Below are 26,047 nucleotides of genomic sequence, written 5' to 3' on the forward strand. Positions count from 1 at the left end.
CCGCTCTCACTCTGGCTGGGAGCAGAAGGCAGCCTCGGTCTCTGGGCGGCGGCAGCGGCCCTCCCTGCCCTGGCCGCGCTGTGTGGTGACCGCAGGCCCGAGACATGAGGGCGGCCCGTGCTCTGCTGCCCCTGCTGCTGCAGGCCTGCTGGACAGCCGCGCAGGATGAGCCGGAGACCCCGAGGGCCGTGGCCTTCCAGGGTGAGTGGTGGCTTGGGGTGCAGGCTCCAGACCCCCCGCTCTTTGCTGCCGGCCAGGGCCAGATGCGCGGGGTCCCCTCCCACGCGTGGAACTGCAGACTGGGGGCCTGGAGCCCCTGAACCCCACTCCCCGCTTGGGGCGGCTGCAGCGCCCAGCTCTGCCCCACCAGGCCTTGGCCGGGGCCCCTAGAGGGTCAGCACTCAGCATTCTCAGCGGGGCCGGACGGCAGGCAGCTCGGGAGGGGCTCCCTGGCGAGGGGGAGCTGGTGCGGGGCTGTCTCAGCGCCCCGTGAATCCGTTTGACCCCTCACCTGGCAGTGAGTCCAGACGCACGGCCCCCCCCACCCCCGTTCTAGAATAAGTCGTGCCGCTGCTGGTTCTGAATCCAGCGAGAAACCTTCCCGTGAGGTCTCACTTGTCCGGTCCCGTGCCGGGGACGCCCTGCCCTTCGGGGGAGGTTGTGAAGGTTTCTGAGTCCCCTCGAGGCACAGGAGCGGTTTGGGGTCTCTCACTCCACCCCCTCCCCACCGTCCCCACCGAGGGACGTCCTGCTGCCTTTTCCCGGGAGAGCCTCTCCGGGCCCGGGGCTCTGTGCTGCAGGCGCTGGGCTGGCCGGGAGGGCAGGCCCAGCAGAGACTCGGGGAATGGGGCGAGAGCTTGAAGGCCCCTCTCCTCCATCTTCGGCCAGACTGCCCCGTGGACCTGTTCTTTGTGCTGGACACCTCTGAGAGTGTGGCCCTGAGGCTGAAGCCCTACGGGGCCCTCGTTGACAAAGTTAAGTCCTTCACCAAGCGCTTCATCGACAACCTGAGGGACAGGTAGGAGGGACGCCCCGTGACCTTCCTCCTGTGCTTCTGGGCCTCTTGGAGGGAGGGGTGGGGGCCCAGGGGAACACGGGTGCGACGGCCTCAACCTCCCCTCTAAGAAGGGCGAGCGTTGCCCTGACCGGGGCCCCTCCCGGTGCCCTCCAGAGTGAGGCCGGGGCCCTTTCCGGCGCCCTCCAGAGTGAGCTGGTCTGAGCCTCTCCCAGCGCCTTCCAGAGTGAGCTGGTTTGAGACCCTGCTCGCGGGGGTGGCACCTGTTCAGCAGGGCCGAGGTGACAGTGAGGCTGAGATGTAGGGAAGAGAGGCTCCCGCAGGCTGACCGAGAGGGCTCAGCGCATTGGCCCAGCCACGCAGTCCTGCCTGGTGCGCGGGAACCCGCAGTCCTGCCTGGTGCGCGGGAGCCCCTCACTAACCACCTGGACCCTGGTTCGTTCCGTGGGCAGTGAGAGCCTCTACCTGGGTCCTGGATCCCACGTTCTGAAGGTCCCCGACTCAGGAGCCGGGAGGGGTGTCGCTCTGCAGCCCCAGGGCCCCCAGGCTTGGTTCTGGGCTTGGGACACGGCACCCTCTGCTCCACGTTCCTCCATCTGTGCGTGTGGCTGAGGACAGACCAGGGGGGAGAGGGGAGTCGGTCCTGTGGGTGCACAGGGCCGCTTGGGGGGGGGCATGTAGAACGGGGCTCCCCCACTGAGACGGGCCCTGGCAGTGGGGACACAGCTGGCGTAGGACCCCCTGTCTTCCTTGACCCTGCTGACCGGCCGCTGGGCCAGAGCCTCCCGCCACCAGAAGGGGCACAGTCAGAGGCTGCCGCTAACAGCAGGGTGGACCTTCCAGCCCACAACGTGCCCAGCAGGAGCCATTGGTACCAGGAACCCTGAGCTTAGTGGACATGGCCAGGCCCGTGCAGCAGTGTGTGGGGGGGTCTGGCTGTGGATGGCACCGGGGAGGGGCGGCCACGTGGCCCAGCGTCCCCCGAGTCGCCCTTGTTGCCTTAACTCAGTCTCCCCATGACTCAGTTTCCCACCTGTGAAATGGGGCGGAGTCATCCCCACGTCGCTGCCACTGGATTCCTGCAGGCGCCGTGGTCACTCTGCTGAATGGGCGGGAGGGTGGGTGGGGCAGAGGTGGGCCCACCCCAGGCTGGGGCAGAGCAGACCCCTGAGAGCCTCAGGCCCGGGTGCTCAGAGGGCAGTGAGGGGGCTGCTCAGATCCCCGGGGTGCCTCCTTCCCCCACTGTCATGCTGCCCCACTGCAGGCCCAAGGACCCCACCCCAGCAGGGCCACACGCTCAGGGCTCCTGGCTGAGGGCCTGAGGGATCGGGGCGCAGGTTGCTTGCTGGCCACACCCGCCTGCACAGCCTTCCAGGAGGGCCGGCCTCAGGGCCACAGGGCAAGTCCAGCTGTGTGTCAGCCACGGCCAGGGTGGGGCAGCCTGTCCATCTGGGTGACGTCGCGCCCTGGGACGGGTAGCGATGGTGCCAGGGGCCGCCCGCCTCACGCCCGCCGCGCCTGTTCCTGGCAGGTACTACCGCTGTGACCGAAACCTGGTGTGGAACGCAGGCGCGCTGCACTACAGTGACGAGGTGGAGATCATCCAAGGCCTCACGCGCATGCCTGGCGGCCGCGACGCACTCAAAAGCAGCGTGGACGCGGTCAAGTACTTTGGGAAGGGCACCTACACCGACTGTGCCATCAAGAAGGGGCTGGAGCAGCTCCTCGTGGGGTGAGTGGCCCCCAGCCTCCTGCCCATGCCAGCTCTCACACGTGGTACCCAGCCTGGGCTGGGGTTGGCCTGGGGTCCCTGTGCGGCTTCAGCTGCAGCCTCCCTGTTCTCTTGGAGGCTGCACGGCCTCCCTGACCCACTTTGTGGGCAGGAAAGAGACGGAGACAGACAGAGACAGAGAGAAACAGAAACAGGGAGAAACAGACACAGAGAGAGACAGAGACAGAGAGAGATAGAGACAGAGACAGAGAGAGACAGAGACAAAGAGTGACAGAGACAGAGGGACCGAGACAGGCAGACAGAGACAAACAGAGACAGAGAGAGACAGAGACAAAGAGTGACAGAGACAGAGGGACCGAGACAGGCAGACAGAGACAAACAGAGACAGAGAGAGACAGAGACACAGAGAGACAGAGACACAGAGAGACAGAGACGGGAACAGAGACAGGCAGACAGAGATAGACAGAGACAGAGACAGAGGGACAGAGACAGGCAGAGAGAGACAGAGAGACAGAGACAGAGACAGACAAACAGAGACAGAGAGACAGAAACAGGGACAGAGACAGAAAGAGAGACAGACAGAGAGAGACAGACAGAAAAAGACAGAGGCAGAGAGAAGCAGAGACAGAGAAACAGAGACAGTCAGAGACAGACAGAGACAGAGACAGAAACAGAGAGACAGAGACAGAGGGGCAGAGACAGGCAGACAGAGAGACAGAGACAGCGAAACAGAGACAGAAACATACAGAGACAGAGAGAAGCAGAGACAGACAGAGGCAGAGAGACAGAGAGAAGCAGAGACAGGGACAGAGACAGAGACAGAAATAGAGAGATAGAGACAGGGACAGAGACAGAGAGATAGAGACAGAGAGGGAGACAGAGATAGAAGCAAAGAGAGAGAGACAAAGACAGAGGCAGAGAGACAGAGAGAGAAGCACAGACAGAGACAGACAGAGAGACAGGGACAGACAGAGACAGAGAGACCGGAAACAGAGGCAGAGAGACTGAGAGACTGAGAGAGATGGGGTGGTTTTCCCCACAGCATCAACACCAAGCAGGGCTAGGATCACTGAAACAAACTTATCAGACCCGAAGCACGTGCTTTCTTGGGGTTTTTCTGGACTGAGGGGTTTCCTCTCATCCCAGTGTCCAGCTGTGGGGACGCAGGGGCCGCAAGCCCCGGAGTGTCCAGAGGGGAACGTGGCCTCCCCACACCCAGCCCTTCACGAGGCCTCAGGATCGCAGTGGGGGTCCCCGAGGCTGCCCTGTCCAGCCAGGCGGTGCGGGGGGTTTGGGGAGAGCCTCTCCCCGAGGTCGGTCTCGGAGGACCACATGGCCGGTGTGGGCCGGACATTCCCTTTCCAATGGTTGTGCCCACTTCCCTCCAGAGTTGGTGCCAAGCTGGAACCTGGGGGACTTGGAGTCTCAGGAAGTCGTCTGCTGTCTGCAGGGGGTGCATGGGGGATGTGGCCACGCACGTCAGAGTGCGGCCCCCCGTGGAAGCTGCAGACAGACACGACTCCCCTAAATGAGCTCGCCCTTCTGGCCAAGATGCTCAGCATCCCCAGCAGGCTGCCCGACTGCCCTGCGATGCTGCCCTCCTTCCTGCTGCTCCCACTTTCCCTTTCGGGGGGTTGGATTTGGGGCACTCTGGGATCGCCCTGTTGTTTGCTCATCACACCCATTTCCTGCAAGAGCCACAGTGACCGAGCAGCCTTGAGTTGAGGCAGCTTGTGGGTAGACACGGCGGGCATCTCGGAGGGGCACGCTCCCTGCCACCCTCAGCCTCCACTCACTGGTCAGGGGCTTTGCGCCCCAGGGCACCCCAGGAACCGAGCCTCCTTTGGGGTCATGGGTGCCTCTCCTGGGAGGGCGTGGATTTTCCAAAGCAGTTTAGAGAAATGAGACCCACAGGGCGTTATTTCCCATGGTGAGGTTCTTTTTAGTAACCCCCACCATACAGCCAGGATCAGCAGAGAGAGGCGGCTCCTCCCGGGGAGACAGGGACCGGCACCTCCTGGACGGGCTTGGGTCTCCCTCCAGTTCCCCCACCTAGTCTCGAGGTCTCACGCTGCCCTCTCCTGTCCAGGGGCTCCCACCTGAAGGAGAATAAGTACCTGATTGTGGTGACCGACGGGCACCCCCTGGAGGGCTACAAGGAACCCTGTGGGGGGCTGGAGGATGCTGTGAACGAGGCCAAGCACCTGGGCGTCAAAGTCTTCTCGGTGGCCATCACACCCGACCACCTGGTAGGCACCGGCCCCCCCCGGCAGATGCCCCCAACCACAGGGAGTGGCGGCTGCAAGGCCCCCGGCAGCTGGGACCGTCTTTTGGTCCTCGGGAGGGTGTGGGTTCTCCAGCCGGCCACCTTTGCCCCTGAGAGGCCAGCCCCTCCTGCTGAGGAGCCTGGAGCGCCCCAGCCCAGCCTCCCCTCTGGCCCTGTGGGAAGCGGCCCCGGCCGTCAGGGGTCCCAGCCCTGCTCAGCCCGCCCCGAACGCTGCCCCCAGGAGCCGCGTCTGAGCATCATCGCCACGGACCACACGTACCGGCGCAACTTCACGGCGGCTGACTGGGGCCAGAGCCGCGACGCAGAGGAGGCCATCAGCCAGACCATCGACACCATCGTGGACATGATCGTGAGGCCCCTGCCCAGGAGACGGGGAGGCCCGCGGCGGCCGCAGGTGGAAAGTAATTCTGCATTTCCATTTCTCTTTTCAGAAAAATAACGTGGAGCAAGTGGTAAGAGCCCTCCCCACCACCCCCAGCCGTGAGTCCGCACACGTCCACCCTGTGTGTTCGGGACACGTGTCCGTATGCATATCCACCCATGTGCCTGGGACACATGTCTCCTGCGTGTCTGCCCGTGTGCCCGGGATGTGTGTCCCCCTGCGTGTCCACCTGTGTGTCTGCCCATGTGCCTGGGAAATGTGTCCGCCTGTGGTCCATCCGTGTGTCTGTCTGCCCATGTGCCTGGGACATGTGTCCGCCTGTGGTCCATCCGTGTGTCCGTCTGCCCATGTGCCTGGGACATGTGTCCGTCTGTGCGTCCATCCGTGTGTCCGTCTGCCCATGTGCCTGGGTCGCATGTCACCCTGTGTCCCAGCCGTATGTCCGTGGCTTTCCCACTGACTCGTCTCCATGCTTTCCCCCCACAGTGCTGCTCCTTCGAATGCCAGGTGAGTGTGCCCCCCGACCCCTGACCCCGCGCCCTGCACCCTGGGAACCTGAGTCTGGGGTCCTGGCTGACCGTCCCCTCTGCCTTGCAGCCTGCAAGAGGACCTCCGGGGCTCCGGGGCGACCCCGGCTTTGAGGTGAGTGGTGACTCCTGCTCCTCCCATGTGTTGTGGGGCCTGGGAGTGGGGGTGGCAGGACCAAAGCCTCCTGGGCACCCAAGTCCACCATGAGGATCCAGAGGGGACGGCGGGGGTCCAGATGGAGGGGACAGCGGGGTCCAGATGGAGGGGATGTCGGGGTCCAGATGGAGGGGATGTCGGGGCTCCAGATGGAGGGGATGTCGGGGCTCCAGATGGAGGGGATGTCGGGGTCCAGATGGAGGGGACGGCGGGGTCCAGATGGAGGTGATGTCGGGGTCCAGATGGAGGGGACGGCGGGGTCCAGATGGAGGGGACGGCGGGGTCCAGATGGAGGGGACGGCGGGGGTCCAGATGGAGGGGACGGCAAGGGTCCAGCAGGCAGGCTCCGGCCGTGCAGGGTGTGGGCTGCCCTGGCGGTGTTAGGAGGGTCCAGGTAGAGGGGACGGTGAGGGTCCAGCAGGCAGGCTCCGGCCTGTGCAGGGTGTGGACTGTCCCGGGGGCGCTGGGGGCTTCTGAGGGTGTCTCTGTCCGCCCTGCCCTCAGCCGCACTCTGTTCAGAAGGACCTTTCTGGAGGTCGGAGGGTGAGAATGTGGGGCCCCTGCTTCTGTGTGGCTCACACAGGATGACCTTAAACGTTAGAATTAGCTGCTGATAATTAAAACTTGCCATGAGGCTGCTCATGGACCTCAGATTTCTGGCGTCTCCTAAAAACAATGAAACCCAGCAGCTGTGGGCCCGAGTCCCATGGCCATTTCCTGGGGGTCGAGCCGTGGCCCTGGGGGGCTTCTGTGCTGCACGTCCCTCCCACCTGTGCCTGGGGGTCAGCAAAGCCGAGCAGACAGGAACGAAGGCAGGGAGTGGGGGGAGCTGGCGTGCGGGTTGGAGCTCCCAGACCCAGGCTGACCAGATGTGATGGGGAAGGTGCTTTAGAGCCCTTGATCCCTGAAGGCTGGATGAAGCGTCTTTTTAAAAACCTGTTTTGTGAGCCAGCTTTTTAGAAAGAAACGGGGCTGCCCCAACCTTGACCTGTTTTGTGTTCCAGGGAGAACGAGGCAAGCCGGGGCTCCCAGGAGAGAAGGGAGAAGCCGGAGATCCTGTGAGTGCCTGACTGTGGGGTGGGGGCCCTAAGAAGCTGGAGGCGGGGAACGACTAGGCCTCGGAAACTTCCGGAAGAGTGGCTGGGTTCTGAGTGCCAAAGTCACACTGCCTGTTCCTTGTGGGTGGGAGCAGACCTGGAGGGGCCACAGCCCAGCCATCCTTCCACACAGCCCCCCAGGCAGCCCCTAAGCCCCCCTGCCAGGGAGGGGCTGGGTGGGGAGGTGGCCCAGGGTGCTCAGGCCGGCACCGTCCGGGGCCCCTGCCGTGGCTCCTTGGCCCAAATCCTATCCATAGACTTCCCTCCCCCAGCTCCACCTTGGAGGGCCTCGGCACCATGGGCCCCGTGCAGCAGGGCCGCTCTCTCGGCCTGACCAGGCCTGGGCTGGAGGGAGGGGTGTGGGGCTGGGTGGGACTGGCCCCTGCCCCTGCTCCTCCGGGGGTGTCTCACCGTCTCCTCCTGTGTTCCAGGGAAGACCCGGGGACCTCGGACCTGTTGGGTACCAGGGGATGAAGGTACGTGCCCCACCTTTCCTGGCCCGAGCCCGGTGGTGCCCTCAGCCCTGCACAGCACTAACAAGCCTTCCTCTTCCTCTTCTTGCGCTGGGTGTGTAGGGAGAAAAAGGGAGCCGTGGGGAGAAGGTGAGTGAGGCTCGACCTCGGAGCTGGTCTCTCCAGGCGCAGATGTGCCATCCTGGACAAGGGTGTCCCCGGGGATGAGGACAGTGTCCCCGACGGGAGACCACGTGTCCTGCAGACCCGCTCCACCGCCCCTCGCCGTCCCCTCCATCTGGAAGGACAAGGACAGCCACCCAGGCACCCAGCAAAGGCGCCTGTGTCACTTTCACCCCACCCCAGAGCGGGGGTCCCCCGGGTGGTTACCCTCTGCGGAGCCGGGGGTCCCCCGGGAGGTTACCCTCTGTGGAGCCAGGGGTCCCCCGGGCGGTTACCCTCTGCAGGAACGGGGGTCCCCCGGGCGGTTACCCTCTGCAGAGCCGGGGGTCCCCCGGGCGGTTACCCTCTGTGGAACGGGGGTCCCCCGGGCGGTTACCCTCTGCGGAGCCGGGGGTACCCCGGGTGGTTACCCTCTGTGGAGCGGCCCCTCCCCATCACTGTCAGTCCCCATGATTCTCAGCAGTGATGTTGTCCCCTCGGGTTGGGGGCACCCAAGCCCCTGCCTCGCGTGGGCCTAAGCCAGGCTTGCCCTGCCCTCCCCACCCCAAATACCCCCTCACACCCGCTTCCTGTCTCCGCAGGGCTCCAGGGGACCCAAGGGCTACAAGGTGAGCGTGGGCTGCTGGGAGGGGGGAGTTCTGCCCCCACGGCAGCATGTCTGACCTGCATCTGACTCCTGCCTTCGTTTTCCCGCCTCACAGGGAGAGAAGGGCAAGCGTGGCATCGACGGGGTGGATGGCGTGAAGGTGACTGGGGGGAGATGGGGTGGATGGGGAGGGACGAGGAGGGACGGGGAGGGATGGGGTGGATGGCGTGAAGGTGACCGGGGAGGGATGGGGTGGACAGGGAGGGACGAGGAGGGATGGGGCGAGATGGGGAGGGACGGAGTGGACGGCTTGAAGGTGACCCGGGGAGGGATGGGGTGGACAGTGTGAAGGTGACCAGGGGAAGGACGGGGAGGGACGGGGAGGGATGGGGTGAGGTGATCCCGGCAGGAGGGACAGGGAGGAGTGGGGTGGACGGTGTGAAGGTGACCCCAGGGGGGTGTCTGCTAGGCGGGGCTTTCCAGGGAGGGTGTGGAGGGCATGGAGGGCACAAAGTCTGACAGGTGATTGGCCTCAGTTTACCCACTTGGCCGTCAGATTTTCTAGTTTTCTTCCTCTTTCCAGGGGGAGATGGGGTACCCAGGCCTGCCAGGCTGCAAGGGCTCGCCCGGGTTTGACGTAAGTCACTTCCTTTCACTGATACTTTAAAACTAGCGCTGTCAGCAGCACCTCGTGTGGACCATTTTGACTTCTGTCTGGGCGGTCTGGGGCTGCTGCCAGAGGCCACGGTGGCCTCTGCCGGTGGTGTCATGCTGCCCTCTTCTCTCCAGGGCATTCAAGGACCCCCCGGCCCCAAGGGAGACCCCGGCGCCTTTGGACTGAAAGGAGGAAAGGTGAGTGACTCGCGGCCCCTGGAGGACCAGGGCCTTCACGGTTGGCCAAGCGCTGAATTGGAAACCTCTCCTGGAAGCAAGTCCTGGTCCGAGCATGTCGGCCACCCGTGCGGCCTCAGAGGGGAGGAGCTGGTGGAGGCTGGAGGCAGGCAGAGGAGCAGCGGGGACAGTGCCCACCGTGGGGACAGCGGCCGTGGCGCTCCCGCCCGGAGCCTTCCCTGCAGCCCGAGGGCCTTCAGGCCTCCGCCATTCTGTCCCCCGCACCTGCCGCTCGCTCGGCACAGATGGGACCCCACCGCGTCACTCCTAGCCTGCGAGCTGCAGCCCAGAATGGCTCTCAGAACTGAGAATGGGCTGGGTGGCACTGAGGGTGGCGAGTGGGCGGGAGGGTGGTGAGCAGGGGCGGTGAGCGGGTGGGAGGGCGAGTGGGCAGCGGGAGGGTGGGAGCACGAGGCGGGAGAAGGAGCTTTTTCGTCTGACAAAGCTGAGTCGCCGTTGCTGGTGTTTTCTCTGGAGTTTCTTTGTTGAAGCTGAAGTGTTGGGGAAGACAAAGGCGAATGCTGACCCCACCCCAAACGTTCCCAGACGAGCTCCTAGAACCCAGCAGACGGTTTCCAAATCTCATCTTCAAGTTCCCAGATTACCCTCCAGGCCCTAGATTTGAGTTTGCCAATTTGCCAGCCTGGCAAAGCTGTGCCTTCTCTAATGGGAACCAAATCCTGCCCCTTAGACAAGATGGCCCTTGGCTGGGCCTCACAGGGAACAAGGTTGGAGCATTCCAGGAGGTCTTTGTGCAGGGTTGTGGATGGCTGAGGGTGCTGGGGGGTCTGGGCTCAGACAGTGTTGGTCAGAGGGAGTGGCCTGAAGTATGGGTGAGAGGCCCTGGATGTGGCCTCTGACGGCTGCACCCCTGGTGCACGCCCCTGCCAGCGTGTGTGACTCCCCCGGTCTTCCCCAGGGCGAGCCTGGAGCTGACGGGGAGGCGGGGAGACCAGGGAGCTCGGGACCACCTGGAGACGAGGTGAGGAGCTGCACAGCCCCCACACATGCCAGGTATGGGCCCAGGGAGGGTCAAGGAGATGGAGCGACCATTCAACCCTTGTTCCCCACAGGGCCAGCCGGGAGAGCCTGGGCCCCCCGGAGAGAAAGGAGAGGCGGGCGACGAGGTGAGTGAGGGCTCCCGACACCTTCCTGGGGAAGTGCATGGCCTCAGCCTCTGATCCTCTTTGCTCGGGGTCTACTCCACGTCCCTGAGACCAAATGCAGTGTGTCCACCAGACTAACACCGGCGTCTGTTTCTCTTCATCCCAGGGGAACCCAGGACCTGACGGTGCCCCCGGGGAGCGGGTGAGTGGGGCAGGGGCAGCCTGCGCTGTTGGCCTCACCGTGTAGCTGTGGACGTGGCCTCTGCGGCCCAGTCTGGCCCTCCCAGCACTGAGAGCCATGGCCTCCTGCCCAAGACAAATGGGTTTCTTCACCCACATGTCCAGGACGCCTCTTCCCACAGTCTCAGAGCGGGTGGGACCTGGGGAACCAGGAGATTCCGGCCTCTGCAACCGTGGGGCATGCGGTGGAGGGGTGGCCCCTCCCAGGGGTCCTGCTGGGGGAGTCGGTCCAGGCCAGGCCTCAAGCCCCACCCCAGCTGGGTGTGAGTTCCAGCAGCTGAGGCTTCTCCCCTCCATGTCTCTCCGCTCAGGGCGGCCCTGGAGAGAGAGGACCACGGGGGACCCCAGGCACGCGGGGACCAAGAGGAGACCCTGTGAGTCACAGTTCCTGGACCTGGGACCCACCCCAGGAAGGGGCAGGAGGCTGGGGCTGGGTCAGGCCTCCAGAGCCACAGGACACATCATGAAGCCCCTGTGGCCCCTCGACGTGGCCAGCCCATCCCCACGCCGTCAGGGAGGGCAGCCCCTGAAGCCGGCGCCCAGCCACGTGCCTGATGCTGGGACCTGTTTCGTGTGAAGGCGTTGCCCGTGGACCCGGTGCCCACTTTCCCACCAGGCGGCGTCCACGTTTCTGCATCCGAGCTTGGGTTCTTCTTTGGAATAATTTTCCTTAGTTAAAATTCCCAGCGTGAGGAAGTTGGGTCAGTACCCCAGACGGGAAGCTAGGCCTACAGGGCGCCTGCCTGGGAAGTCTTGACATGGAAAACTCGCCCCAGAGCCGAGATGCCGGCGGCCTCAGAGGCCACCCCCCACCTTCAGCTCCGTGGACCGTGGGCCTCGCTAGGCCACCCCACAGCCCAGCCTCAGGGTGCAGAAGCACAGGGCCCTTCTCTGTCCCTGTGACTTGCTGGGAAAGCTGTGCTGGATGTGGGGCGGGGCAGCTGGCAGACTCCGGGCGTCTCAGTCCCGTCCGGCTCAGGGAGAGCCAGGGCCTGGCGGGCAGAGTGAAGGGGAGAGAATGCCCTAGTGTGCCCAGCCAAGCCGCCAGGCCTCAGAGGCAGCGCCCCCGGGTGCCCCCTTGTCTGAGAATCGAGACATGCGGCTGTTGTGTGCTGTGACAGACAGGCAGGGCTCCAGCAGGGCCAGAGAGCTGAGCCAGGGCCAGAGTCGCCGCCACCGAGGGATTTCGCTCCCCAGTGGGGGGTGGGGGATTTCTGACCTCCTCCCTGGGAGCTCCCCAGAAGCGCACAGCCCCCGTGGAGGGGTCGGGGGGACATCAAAGCAGGGATCGTGTGACTTAATGACTCAGACTGCCTTCTAGGCCCACTCCTCTGAGATCAGGATATGAGACTGACAGCCAGGCAGAGCTCAAAGGAAGGGCCAGCCACGCGGCTCCAGCTTCCCGGCGGGCCACAAGTCCGTGGCTACAAACACTTGCCGGGTCCACGGAGCTTGCTGGAGAAGCAGGGATGCACGCAGGGACGCCTCTGGGGCCCCAGGAGGAGCTGCCGGCCTCCTGAATGAAGATAGCCATAGCCAGCCACGCCGATGGCCACGCACGTGGGCCGAGGAAACGCTTGGCGAGGCCAGGAAGGGGCTGTGCGGGGAGGGAAGGCCGGAACAGCCCAGTGACCACCTGGACAGCATGCTGTGGCTCCCAGCGTGCCCGGGCAGCCGTCCTCCCCAAGGATGGCCCAGCTCCACACTCACGGCTCGTTTCTCCTCAGGGTGAAGCTGGCCTGCAGGGTGATCAGGGAAGAGAAGGCCCCGTTGGTGTCCCGGGAGACCCGGTAGGAAGCGCTGTGGGGTTGGGGGGCGTTGGCCAATTTGGGTTTTGGGGGTAGAAGTGCTCCAGCAGCTCACGCACTGGGGGTCTGTTCATTTCCGTTTGAGGGCGTCTGTGTTTCCGTAGATCTCGGGGGTGTCCCTGCGTGGGAGCCGGCTGCAGGGGGTGAGGCGCGGCCTGGGCCGGGCTGGTGTGGATTGTTGAGAGCAGGCCCAGCGCCCGGGGGCCTGACGCTGAGACGCTCAGCCCAGGTGGAGAAGCGCTGTCTGGGGGCCCATCCGGGGCAAGGGTGCCTCACAGTGAGGAAGAGGTGTTGGAGCCCCTGGGAGACACTGGGAGCTTGGTCAGCATTTGTTTTTCTGGGTCAGGAGCCAGGCATGACTGTGGCTGGAGGTCAACTGGGGAGTGTGAGGCTATGGAGGTTTCCAGAATCCCAGGGTGTCAGGATGAAAATGCACTTTCATCTCATTCTAAATTCCCTTCTCCGAGCCTCTGGAATCACTGTGCACGCCGCGCGGCTTTCTGTCTCTTCCCCCATTCTGATGACTGCCATGATGGTGACTCCAGTGTGGTGTTGCCCGCAGGCTGGGCTGGGCCGTTGCCTCCTCCCGGAGCTCACCTGCCCCACGGGGACAGGAAGGCCTCCACACGGTCACGCCCGGAGACAGCAAGTCTGTGCTCCCGAGCTTGTCTGCTTCTGTGGACAAATCGACCTTACGGCTCCATGTGCGCAGCTGCCCACACACCGCGCACAAGGCCAGACCCTGGGCACGGCAGCTGTCTCAGACGTCCAGCAAGACGGGGCCTCAGACCCAGGGAGATGGGAGAGGCCGTCCCAGTGCAAGTCACATTTGTATTTCTGTGCACGAGGTGAAATCGTGCTTTTGTGGTGCCAACGGGTGTTACACAGCTGTTAAAAATACCTGTGTCATAGATTAGGACCAGGGCAGGGCTTGGCAGGCGGGGTCTGGGCCGTTCGTCCACCTGGTCCTGCGTGCCGCTCACGGCAGGGGCAGAAAGGGCTCCCGACACCTTCCTGGGGAAGTGCACGGCCTCAGTCTCTGATCCTCTTTGCTCTTTGAGCTCCCGGGGCTCCAGCCCTGAGGCTGATCTGACTTCCCGTGTGGTCACCCAGGACAGGGCCAGGTGCAGGGCACAGTGCGTGGAAGAGGCCATGCAGCCAGTGGCAGGTTGTGGGGAGGGGACGGCCCAGGGCCACGTTCCAGGCTTGGGAGGCTGCTCCAGATCTTGGTAGCTGAAAGTCTCAGTGGGAATGAGCGTTCAGAGGCCAGGACTTGCTCGGAGAATTCTAACCACACCCTGCCTGTTTTATATGTTCAGTTTTCAAAGTAATCAGTAGCCACTATAAGAAAAAAAGCCACTTTCAAAGGGTTGTGGTAAGAGAGGCAGTCCTGTGAGCAGGCCGGCTGCAGGGCCTCCAGGGCCGTGGGGCAGGCTGCACAGGGGCTGGTGGGTCCCGTGCCTGGGGGTCTGGGAATAGTCTCTAGGCTGCTGTCCTGGAGGAGGTTTCCCCCAACGCCTGAGACCAGGGCACCATGTGACCCATGACTCACAGTTGCCTGGCCGAGGCAGGCACTTGTTCACCTGGAGCCTCCCTGGGGCCTTTCGGGGCCCGGGGGTGTGGATAGGTGGCTTTGGAGCCACATTTGTCCATCTGGACATTGGGCTCCCAGCTGGTCTTCCGGGCTTTCCCTGCTCCCGGAACCTCCCTGCTCAGCCCTTGCCAGCCTTACCCCTCCCCTCCACCCTGCCCAGCATGGGGCTCTCCCTGTGTGGATGCCAGAAGCAGTTGGGCCCTCAGGGCTGGTCCCAGGAGGTGCCCCCAGTGAGGTGCTCTGCAGAAACTGCCCAGTCTGGCCTCCTGCTGTCTGTGGCACAGTCTGACTGTGTGTGGTGAGGTCCAGGCCTTCTGCCTCCCACTCACCTGGCCCAGGGCACAGAGACCTCCTTTCCATCCTTCCTCCTGGCCCCCTTTTCGTGTTCCCAAGGCAGGATCTCAGGGTACCAGACTAACCCCTGTTGAACCCCAAGTTTGGTGGGCTTCTGGACCTCCTTGAGGCCTGTGTGCAAAGTCCCCAGTCAAGTGTGCAGTCCTGACTGCTGGGGCGTTGACCACGAAGGGTGCAGGAGCTTCACAGCCAGGCCTGGGTGCTTGCACAGTCGGGGTAGAGAGAGCAATACACTAGATGCCTCCTGTCTGCCTGGTGGAGGCCACGGGGTCAGGATGGTGAATGGGCCAAGTCTGGTAGTGGGGAAGTTGTAAACATTTGAACCACCGGACAGGCCTCATCGGGAAGCATCAGCCTAACCACAGGCCAGGGACAGGCGTCCGAGCAGGCACAGGCCAGGGACAGGCGTCCGACCAGGCTCATGGCTGGGGCCAGGTGGGCCAGGTGGGCCAGGTGGGCCGGGCGATGTGCACACGGCTCCCTTCTTGGCTCAGCCGGGCGCGCTGGGAAGTGCTTGGGGTGCCTGGGCTAGACTCGGAAGGGCAGGGACTCGCCGCTGGAGCTGTCCACGGAGCAGGCCCTCAAAGGTGGGAGCTGGGGCCAGCTCTGGAAATAGACCCCCACAGGGTCCTCATGAGATGTGGGGGACCCAAGGAAGTCCAGCAGGCAGCCTCAGGTGCAGGTGGGGGCAGGGTGGTGTCCAGGCTCAGCCCACAGAGGGTCCTGCGGTTGGGGGTGGGCTAAGGGGACCAGGCCAGGCCCAAAGGGGACCATGAGGGAGCGCAGTCTGGGGCCACTCTGATAGGAGAAGGGGCAGGTGGTCTGCGGCCTGGGGACCTGTAGCCTCACCCCTCTGTGGGGACCTGAGGCACCAGCCGGGCGCCCACCGAAGTCATCTGGGAGAGGCTTCACCCCTCCGTGGGGACCTGAGGCACCAGCCGGGCACTCACCGAAGTCATCTGGGAGAGGCTTCACCCTTCTGTGGGGGCCTGAGGCCCCAGCTGGGCGCCCACCGAAGGGCTTCAACACTTGTGCCCAGGCCCTTCGTGCAGGCCCTTCGTCAGACCCAAGAGTGGGCCTGGCTCTCCCCCTGCGCTGATGGGACTGGGGCCGGAGCCCGGGGGCCCTGATGCCTCTTGGTCTGAGACCCTCAGCTTAGGGTCAGGGAGGGCTCAGGCTGGGTGAGGCCTGCGGTCCAACGTGCCATATCCATCTCTCTACAGGGCGAGGCTGGCCCTATCGGACCTAAAGGCTACCGAGGCGATGAGGGTCCCCCAGGGTCCGAGGTGAGTCCCACTCCCCACCCAGGGGGGGCCTGAGGATCCAGAACCCACTGTCTGCCCAGTGCTGGCCCCGCGCCCTCTGAGGACTCTATGGCCCTGGGTGTCCTGGCTCCTGATGGGACCTCTCCCGGCCCCAGGAGGGCCCTGCTTCCCTCCAAGGTCACCATGCTAAGCCTGCTCCCCTCACGCCTCCTCTTCCTCCTCAGGGTGCCAGAGGAGCCCCAGGACCTGCCGGACCCCCTGGAGACCCCGGGCTGATGGGTGAAAGGGTGCGTGTCCAACAGCTCGGGCCCTGGGGCGGAGGCCTGGCCGCCAGAGGCCCTGGGAAGCCCCAGCCCCGCACTGTGGAGCTGCCTGGGGTCCCTGACCGGGCCGGGAGCGCCCGCAGCATCACTGGCTCCTGGCCACAGTTGGCACCTGAGCCAGAGGCCGCCTCGGCAGGGCCCCTCCTGCCCCGAGATCCGGGTCCCAGGGTCCACGGGGACCAGCAGGGTGGCCCCAGGGGAGGGAGCCGGCTTCTGGGCTGACGGAGGGGCCCTGCGGGTGAGGTGCTCCCGGGCCTGTGCCGGCCAGTGGGTATCCCAGGCCAGGCCGATTCGCACGGTGACAGCTACTCTGCTCCCCCAGGGAGAAGACGGCCCCGCTGGAAATGGCACCGAGGGCTTCCCCGGCTTCCCCGTAAGTGTCCGGAGGCTGAGCCCACAGGAACACGCCCAAGCTGCCTGCGGCGCCCTCTTTAGTGGACTGGGCACTCTTGGGTGGGCGGGCTGGCCCCAGGACCGCCGGCTGGCCCAAGAATTCCATGGCCGGGATTCTGTCAGCTCAGGCCCTTCCGCTGTGCGCCCCTCACAGCCTCCCCTCTCAAATCAGAACCCGGTATCACTGCCCTGCTTTTCCACGACAGGGGTATCCGGGCAACAGGGGCCCTCCCGGGATAAACGTGAGTACACCCCCTCCTCCATCTGGCTGTGGGCACACACACATTCAGTCACAGGGACACGCACGTGTGAACACACATGTGCAAACAGGCTCCCGAGCAAACACACGGGGTACACAGGCACCCACGGCTGCCCCACTGTCTGTGGCCACAGCCCCAGTTGGCATCGGCTCCTGCAGGCCCTGCGAGGCTCCCACTGTGGTGTGGCCTGTCGGTCCCCTCACGGCCCTGACTGCCCGGTGACCGATCTCCCCTCGGTGCGCAGGGCAGGCCCAGCCCCAGAGGCCGCCCCACGGCTCTCTAGGCCACTCCGGGACCCAGTTTCTCCAGCCCAGGAAATGTGTGTGGTGGGGGAAGGGAACAGAAGAGTGCCTCTCTTATCTTTATTTTTTTCCTTTTAAAATTTCCACTTCCTAAAAACAAAATAAAACCCTTGTTAACCAAGTGCTCTCCCGTCACTGCAGGGCACGAAGGGCTACCCCGGCCTCAAGGGGGACGAGGGAGAAGCCGGGGACCCCGGAGACGATGTAAGTGTGGATGGGAGGCAGGGCCAGCCCCAAGTCCACCTGAGCCACAGAGGGCTGGGCCCTTGAAGGGCAGTGGACCAGGACCAGCTTGGGGAGGCCTCATGGGCCCCGGCTGCTGGACGCTCTGTGGACGGGGCCAGTGCGCAGATGCCCGGGTGGTGCACGTCCGTTGACACAACGCTGTTCCCTTCTAGAACAACGACATTGCACCCCAAGGAGTCAAAGGAGCAAAGGGGTACCGGGGTCCCGAGGGCCCCCAGGTGGGTGGATGTGGCTGGGTGAGGCCACGGTGGGCTGTGCCTGGGACGCTGGATGCTGGGGCTGGGGAACGCTGGAAGAGGCTGGGAGAGTGGGAGGCGGCGGGAGGGAGTTTTGGGGAGCACGTCATCTGGGAGGCCCTGGGGGTGGGAGGTGCCGGTCACCAGGGCCAGGTGGTGGCCAGGGCAGCAGAGCCGAGCCCAGGGACACAGCGGGTCCTCAGGGTGGGGCCCACCTGGGATGGCCGCCTGGACCACCAGTGTGCGAAGCCCCAGCTGCCCTCACAGCACCATCACTGGAGGACGAGGGGCTGGGTAGGGAGGGACCGGGCAGGGGTGGGCTTGATGAGGGGCAGGGCCCTGGGGGTGGGGGCTGTCTCAGCTCAGGAAGCACAGTGGGCTCCTCACCCTCAGAGCTCCTCTACTCCGTTTCTCGGACAGGGACCCCCAGGACACCAAGGACCGCCTGGGCCGGACGTAAGTGGGGCTCTGTGAACATTGCTGGGGGCGACCACTGCAGCTTCCATCCCTTGGGGTGTGGGTCGTGTCCATGGGTGCTCCTGTAGACGCTGCTCACAGGGGGGGGTGGGTTGTGGACAAAGAGCTGGTGCCAGGCCCTGGGGACCCGTGACGGCCATGGGAGGACCCGTGAGGATCATAGGGGGACGTGTGAGGATGATAGAGGGGACATGTGAGGATCATGGGGGACATGTGAGGACCATGGGAAGGCGTGAGGATCATGGGGGGGACGTGTGAGGATCATAGGGGGGACCCGTGAGGGTCATGGGGGGATGTGTGAGGATCATGGGGGGGGACGTGTGAGGATCATGGGGGGGGACGTGTGAGGATCATGGGGGGACGTGTGAGGATCATGGAGGGCATGTGAGGATCATGGGAAGACGTGAGGATCATGGGGGGGACATGTGAGGATCATGGGGGGGACCCGTGAGGGTCATGGGGGGATGTGTGAGGATCATAGAGGGGACATGTGAGGATCATGGGGATGTGTGAGGATCATAGAGGGGACATGTGAGGATCATGGAGGACGTGAGGATCATGGGGGACATGTGAGGATCATGGAGGACGTGAGGATCATGGGGGACATGTGAGGCTCATGGAGGACGTGAGGATCATGGGGGACATGTGAGGCTCATGGAGGACGTGAGGATCATGGGGGACATGTGAGGATCATGGAGGACGTGAGGATCATGGGGGACATGTGAGGATCATGGAGGGCATGTGAGGATCATGGGGGACATGTGAGGATCATGGGGGGGATGTGTGAGGATCATGGGAGGACCCGTGAGGATCATAGGGGGACGTGTGAGGATCATAGAGGGGACATGTGAGGATCATGGGAAGACGTGAGGATCATGGGGGGGACCCGTGAGGGTCATGGGGGGATGTGTGAGGATCATGGGGGGGGACGTGTGAGGACCATGGGGGGGGACGTGTGAGGACCATGGGGGGGACGTGTGAGGATCATGGGGGGACGTGTGAGGATCATGGGGGGACGTGTGAGGATCATGGGGGACCCGTGAGGATCATGGGGGGACATGTGAGGAACGGGGGGGACCCGTGAGGGTCATGGGGGGGGACGTGTGAGGATCATGGGAGGACATGTGAGGATCATGGAGAGGGACATGTGAGGATCATGGAGGGGGACATGTGAGGATCATGGGGGACGTGTGAGGATCATGGGGGGACCCGTGAGGATCACGGGGGATGTGTGAGGATCATGGGGGGGGACGTGTGAGGATCATGGGGGGACCTGTACCCATGAGGACCATGAGGGGACCCGTGACGGCCACGGGGAGACCCATGACTGCACTGTTTCTATGACCATGTCAGGGGTCCAGCCCAGTAGCAGGGGTGTACTGGGCAGAGCCGGGCACACCTGCAAAGAACCTCCTGCCCAAACCCAGCCCTGTGGGGGCCCCAGGGAGGGTGACCTAGAGATCCAGCAGCCCACAGTCCCTGCTGGGAGGGGCTGTCTATGGCCCCAGTACCCTTGTCTCTCCCTCCCCAGGAATGCGAGATTTTGGACATCATCATGAAAATGTGCTGTGAGTATCTCTGAGAAGCCGTCCTTGTTAGGGAGAGCAGGGCCGCCAGCCTGGCCTGTTCCACTCCTAGAAGGGTCTCTCCACTGTTGGGGGCCTGGGTCTCTGGGTACATCCTTGAGGAGGCTCCTCAGCCAGCCCCTACCGGCCTCCAAAGCCCTCCCAGGCCCCCGGGTCCCCGCACAGGCTGAGAGTCCCCGGTGCGGTGCAGAGCTGCCACGTGGGGAGGGCGGCCGGGGAGGCGGGGAGGCGGGGCAGGAGGCTGGGGAAGGGGGGAGGCCGGGGAAGGAGGGAGGCCAGGGAAGGGGGGAGGCTGCCCCGAGAGTAGAAGCCTTTCTGACGTGCGCAGGACGCGGCCCTGACTGGTCTAACTGACTCTTTCTCTTCTCCTCAGCTTGCTGTGGTGAGACCCAGGCTCTAGCTCCTGAGAGAATGGATTCCGGGGGTGGGGGAGCGAGGCCTGGGTCCCACGCATGTCACAGGACAGCACGTGGCACTCTGGTCCCCGCCCGCAGCTCCCTGCACCTGCCCGCCCCCTCTGGGGCCTGCTCGAAGCCAGCAGGGTTCCCGGGTGTTGGGCTGGGCCCCGCCCTCTTTCACCCATAACTGAAATAACCAGGAGCAGGCTGGGGGTGGGGGGGTCCCTGCTCCATCATTCTGGCCCACAGGCCCCTCCCTAGCCTGGCTGAGCAACGCCGGCCCTGACCAGCCGCCGGACAGAGCAGCCTTTACGGGGCCATGGGAGAGGGTGGGCTCTTCTGGGGCTGAGACGGGGGGACCCCAACGTGTCAAGTGAGGACGTGGCAGCCAAGGAGGGGCCAGAGCGGTGGAGGGGAGGGGCCAGGGCACTGGAGGGGAGGGGCGTGCTCTGCTGACACCGCCCCCGCCTGCAGAATGCAAGTGCGGCCCCATCGACCTCCTGTTCGTGCTGGACAGCTCAGAGAGCATTGGCCTGCAGAACTTCGAGATTGCCAAGGACTTCGTCGTCAAGGTCATCGACCGGCTGAGCCGGGACGAGCTGGTCAAGGTGAGGCCTCACCCCGCCCGGTTTTGTCAAGCCCAGGTGCACCCCGACCCTGCCGGCTGCCCCTGCCCGCGCCAGACCTCAGCCTCCCGAGGCCACCGCTGCATCCCTGTGACTTCCCTACTCGTGACAAGGATGCCAGGCATGCGCCAGCCCGTCCAGGCCTCCAGCTCCACCTGGCGAGGCTGGCCCATTCTACACAGGTGCCCCAGATGAGGGAGGGTCCCCCCCTCCTTGAAGGGCGGTAGTCTGGGGTCCTGAGTGCTGGGTGTGGGCTTGTCCCTCGTGGACAGAACCCAGGAGGGCTTCATCCACCAAGGAAGGTTGCTTTGCAGGGGACCCAGGTCCCGGGGGCTGTGCCACCCTCTGGGCACCCAGAGCCAATCGCAGGGGACCCAGGTCCTGGGGGCTGTGCCACCCTCTGGGCACCCAGAGCCAATCGCAGGGTACCCAGGTCCTGGGGGCTGTGCCACCCTCTGCGCACCCGGAGCCAATTGCAGGGGACCCAGGTCCTGGGGGCTGTGCCACCCTCTGGGCACCCAGAGCCAATCGCAGGGGACCCAGGTCCTGGGGGCTGTGCCACCCTCTGCGCACCTGGAGCCAATCGCAGGGGACCCAGGTCCTGAGGTCCTGGGGGCCATGCCACCCTCTGGGCACCCGCAGCCAATAGAGTCACCCCTGGGAAGCTTATGCGGACCTGGGGCAGCACTCGCGTCCTGACCCTGGTGCCGGTCCCACAGTTCGAGCCAGGGCAGTCATACGCGGGTGTGGTGCAGTACAGCCACAGCCAGATGCAGGAGCACGTGAGCCTGCGCAGCCCCAGCATCCGGAACGTGCAGGAGCTCAAGGAGTGAGTGCCCCACGCGGCCAGGACCCTCCCACCCCTCGCCCCGACCCCTGTTCCCGTGGCAGGTCGGCCCTGACCCCTGATCCCAGGTGGGCTCGGCCCCGCGGCAGGCCTGGCCCCAACCGGCCCTTCCTGCCCTTTGCTATGCAGAGCCATCAAGAGCCTGCAGTGGATGGCGGGCGGCACCTTCACGGGGGAGGCCCTGCAGTACACGCGGGACCAGCTGCTGCCGCCCAGCCCGAACAACCGCATCGCCCTGGTCATCACTGACGGGCGCTCAGACACTCAGAGGGACACCACACCGCTCAACGTGCTCTGCAGCCCCGGCATCCAGGTGGGGTGGCCACCCCCAGGCTGCACCTGCCCCGCCTAGGGCACCCCGCCAGCCAGGGTGGCCTTGTCCCCAGAAAGACGAGGGCAGAGCAGGCTGCGCCACACCGATACTGTCTGTCCCCACAGGTGGTCTCCGTGGGCATCAAAGACGTGTTTGACTTCGTCCCAGGCTCCGACCAGCTCAATGTCATTTCTTGCCAAGGCCTGGTACCGTCCCAGGGCCGGCCCGGCCTCTCGCTGGTCAAGGAGAACTACGCAGAGCTGCTGGAGGATGCCTTCCTGAAGAATGTCACCGCCCAGATCTGCGTAGGTGCGTACTGGGCCGTCCCAGATCTGCGTAGGTGCGCGCGGGGCCGCCCAGGGCCGTCCCAGATCTGCGTAGGTGCGCACGGGGCCGTCCCAGATCTGCGTAGGTGCGCGCGGGGCCGCCCAGGGCCGTCCCAGATCTGCGTAGGTGCGTACGGGGCCGTCCCAGATCTGCGTAGGTGCGCGCGGGGCCACCCGGGCCGTCCCAGATCTGCGTAGGTGCGTACGGGGCCGTCCCAGATCTGCGTAGGTGCGCGCGGGGCCGCCCAGGGCCGTCCCAGATCTGCGTAGGTGCGCACGGGGCCGTCCCAGATCTGCGTAGGTGCGCGCAGGCGCCCAGGGCCGTCCCAGATCTGCGTAGGTGCGCGCGGGGCCGTCCCAGATCTGCGTAGGTGCGCGCGGGGCTGTCCCAGATCTGCGTAGGTGCGCGCGGGGCCGCCCAGGGCCATCCCAGATCTGCGTAGGTGCGCACAGGGCCACCCGGGCCGTCCCAGATCTGCGTAGGTGCGCGCGGGGCCGTCCCAGATCTGCGTAGGTGCGCGCGGGACCGTCCCAGATCTGCGTAGGTGCGCGCAGGCACCCAGGGCTGTCCCAGATCTGCGTAGGTGCGCACAGGGCCACCCGGGCCGTCCCAGATCTGCGTAGGTGCGTACAGGGCCGTCCCAGATCTGCGTAGGTGCGCGCGGGGCCGTCCCAGATCTGCGTAGGTGCACACGGGGCCGTCCCAGATCTGCGTAGGTGCGTGCGGGGCCGTCCCAGATCTGCGTAGGTGCGCGCGGGGCTGTCCCAGATCTGCGTAGGTGCGCGCGGGGCCGCCCAGGGCCGTCCCAGATCTGCGTAGGTGCGCACAGGGCCACCCGGGCCATCCCAGATCTGCGTAGGTGCGCGCGGGGCCGCCCAGGGCCGTCCCAGATCTGCGTAGGTGCGCGCGCGGGGCCACCCGGGCCGTCCCAGATCTGCGTAGGTGCGCGCAGGCGCCCAGAGCCGTCCCAGATCTGCGTAGGTGCGCGCGGGGCCACCCGGGCCGTCCCAGATCTGCGTAGGTGCGCGCAGGCGCCCAGGGCCGTCCCAGATCTGCGTAGGTGCGCGCAGGCGCCCAGGGCCGTCCCAGATCTGCGTAGGTGCGCGCAGGCGCCCAGGGCCGTCCCAGATCTGCGTAGGTGCGCGCGGGGCCGCGCGGGGCCACCCGGGCCGTTCCAGATCTGCGTAGGTGCGCGCGGGGCCACCCAGGGCCGTCCCAGATCTGCGTAGGTGCGCGCGGGGCCACCCAGGGCCGTCCCAGATCTGCGTAGGTGCGCGCGGGGCCGCCCAGGGCCGTCCCAGATCTGCGTAGGTGCGCGCAGGTGCCCAGGGCTGTCCCAGAGGCCTCCTCCCAGCTCACTGTTACCTCCGGGGGCACGGCCACCCCTGTAGGTGCGCACGGGGCCACCTGGGGCTGTCCCAGAGGCATCCTCCTCCCAGCTCGCTGTGACCTCTGGGGGCACGGCCACCCCTGTGCTCGGCCGGGAGGTCCTGTGACATCTCCTTGCGGGGTTATAGGTGGAGCAGTGGGCTCACACTGCACGGCTTTTCTCTTTTACAGACAAGAAGTGTCCAGATTACACCTGCCCCAGTGAGTACCTCGGCGGCCGGGACACGTGGGGAGGAGGGCACCGTGGCTGGGGCGGGGGCTCTGAGAGGAGGGGGCTCTGGGAGGAGGGCCTGGCGGTCATGAGAGTAGGTGCATGGCTCACTCCGGTGGCTGAGCACCACTGTGCCGTGCCCTCTCTGGGGAGCTTAGACGCTCTCTGGCCGGCCCACTGCGGCTGCATCACCAGGGCCTCATGCTAACGGCTGCCCACCCCGCCCCGCAGTCACGTTCTCCTCCCCGGCTGACATCACCATCCTGCTGGACGGCTCCGCCAGCGTGGGCAGCCACAACTTTGACACCACCAAGCGCTTCGCCAAGCGCCTGGCCGAGCGCTTCCTCACAGCGGGCAGGACGGACCCCGCCCACGACGTGCGGGTGGCGGTGGTGCAGTACAGCGGCACGGGCCAGCAGCGCCCAGAGCGGGCGTCGCTGCAGTTCCTGCAGAACTACACGGCCCTGGCCAGTGCCGTCGATGCCATGGACTTTATCAACGACGCCACTGACGTCAACGACGCCCTGGGCTATGTGACCCGCTTCTACCGCGAGGCCTCGTCCGGCGCTGCTAAGAAGAGGCTGCTGCTCTTCTCAGATGGCAACTCGCAGGGCGCCACGCCCGCTGCCATCGAGAAGGCCGTGCAGGAAGCCCAGCGGGCAGGCATCGAGATCTTCGTGGTGGTCGTGGGCCGCCAGGTGAATGAGCCCCACATCCGCGTCCTGGTCACCGGCAAGACGGCCGAGTACGACGTGGCCTACGGCGAGCGCCACCTGTTCCGTGTCCCCAGCTACCAGGCCCTGCTCCGCGGTGTCTTCCACCAGACAGTCTCCAGGAAGGTGGCGCTGGGCTAGCCCACCCTGCACGCCGGCACCAAACCCTGTCCTCCCACCCCTCCCCACTCATCACTAAACAGAGTAAAATGTGATGCGAATTTTCCCGACCAACCTGATTCGCTAGATTTTTTTTAAGGAAAAGCTTGGAAAGCCAGGACACAACGCTGCTGCCTGCTTTGTGCAGGGCCCTCTGGGGCTCAGCCCTGAGCCAGTGTCACCTGCACAGGGCCCTCTGGGGCTCAGCCCTGAGCTGGCGTCACCTGTGCAGGGCCCTCTGGGGCTCAGCCCTGAGCTGGCCTCACCTGGGCTCCCCACCCCGGGCTCTCCTGCCCTGCCCTCCTGCCCGCCCTCCCTCCTGCCCGCCCTCCCTCCTGCCTGCGCAGCTCCTTCCCTAGGCACCTCTGTGCTGCGTCCCACCAGCCTGAGCAAGACGCCCTCTCGGGGCCTGTGCCGCACTAGCCTCCCTCTCCTCTGTCCCCATAGCTGGCTTTTCCCACCAATCCTCACCGAACAGTTACTTTACAATTAAACTCAAAGCAAGCTCTTCTCCTCAGCTTGGGGCAGCCATTGGCCTCTGTCTCGTTTTGGGAAACCAAGGTCAGGAGGCCGTTGTAGACATAAATCTCGGCGACTCGGCCCCGTCTCCTGAGGGTCCTGCTGGTGACCGGCCTGGACCTTGGCCCCACAGCCCTGGAGGCCGCTGCTGACCAGCACTGACCCCGACCTCAGAGAGTACTCGCAGGGGCGCTGGCTGCACTCAAGACCCTCGAGATTAACGGTGCTAACCCCGTCTGCTCCTCCCTCCCGCAGAGACTGGGGCCTGGACTGGACATGAGAGCCCCTTGGTGCCACAGAGGGCTGTGTCTTACTAGAAACAACGCAAACCTCTCCTTCCTCAGAATAGTGATGTGTTCGACGTTTTATCAAAGGCCCCCTTTCTATGTTCATCTTAGTTTTGCTCCTTCTGTGTTTTTTTCTGAACCATATCCATGTCGCTGACTTTTCCAAATAAAGGTTTTTACTCCTCTCCCTGTGGTTATCTTCCCCACAAAGTAAAATCCTGCCGTGTGCCCCAAAGGAGCAGTCACAGGAGGTTGGGGGCGTGTGCGTGCGTGCTCACTCCCAACCCCCATCACCACCAGTCCCAGGCCAGAACCAGGGCTGCCCTTGGCTACAGCTGTCCATCCATGCCCCTTATCTGCGTCTGTGTCGGTGACATGGAGACCATGCTGCACCTGTGGACAGAGAGGAGCTGAGAAGGCAACACCCTGGGCTTTGGGGTCGGGAGCAGATCAGGCCTCAGTGGGCTGGGGCCAGCCACATCCACCGAGGTCAACCACAGAGGCCGGCCACAGGTTCTAGGCTTGGTACTGAAATACCCCTGGGAGCTCGGAAGGGGAGTTGACATCCTGCAGGGCCCATAGGAAGAAGTCCTGGGAGGCTCCACCTTTGGGGCAGAGCAAGAAGAGGGCGGAGGGCAGAGGCAGCGAGGGCTCATCCTCAAAAGAAAGAAGTTCGTGGCCCCTGAATCCCAGAATCCGGGGTGCACGGCTGTTCTGGGGGCCGCTGGGGGACTAAGAGGATCGGCCGAGGGCTGGGCT

General features: G+C 64.9%; 1 protein-coding gene across 1 annotated transcript; it reads left to right on the forward strand.

The window, feature by feature from the left end:
• Positions 1-2: 2 nt before the first annotated feature.
• On the forward strand, positions 3-25,473 carry COL6A1 (collagen type VI alpha 1 chain). Its single transcript, XM_024352466.3, has 35 exons — positions 3-201; positions 889-1,018; positions 2,547-2,747; positions 4,837-4,996; positions 5,255-5,383; positions 5,466-5,486; positions 5,903-5,923; positions 6,014-6,058; positions 7,105-7,158; positions 7,629-7,673; positions 7,773-7,799; positions 8,414-8,440; positions 8,534-8,578; positions 9,002-9,055; positions 9,208-9,270; positions 10,229-10,291; positions 10,383-10,436; positions 10,582-10,617; positions 10,967-11,029; positions 12,383-12,445; positions 15,635-15,697; positions 15,901-15,963; positions 16,322-16,372; positions 16,599-16,634; positions 17,096-17,158; positions 17,353-17,418; positions 17,857-17,892; positions 19,445-19,481; positions 19,873-19,881; positions 20,372-20,505; positions 21,243-21,352; positions 21,500-21,683; positions 21,809-21,992; positions 23,571-23,600; positions 23,842-25,473. The coding sequence occupies exons 1-35, from the start codon at positions 105-107 to the stop codon at positions 24,462-24,464; spliced, it is 3,087 nt and encodes a 1,028-aa protein (XP_024208234.1). The 5' UTR covers positions 3-104; the 3' UTR covers positions 24,465-25,473.
• Positions 25,474-26,047: the final 574 nt, after the last annotated feature.

This window comes from Pan troglodytes, chromosome 22 (assembly GCF_028858775.2).
Source record: "Pan troglodytes isolate AG18354 chromosome 22, NHGRI_mPanTro3-v2.0_pri, whole genome shotgun sequence".
Lineage (NCBI taxonomy): Eukaryota > Metazoa > Chordata > Mammalia > Primates > Hominidae > Pan > Pan troglodytes.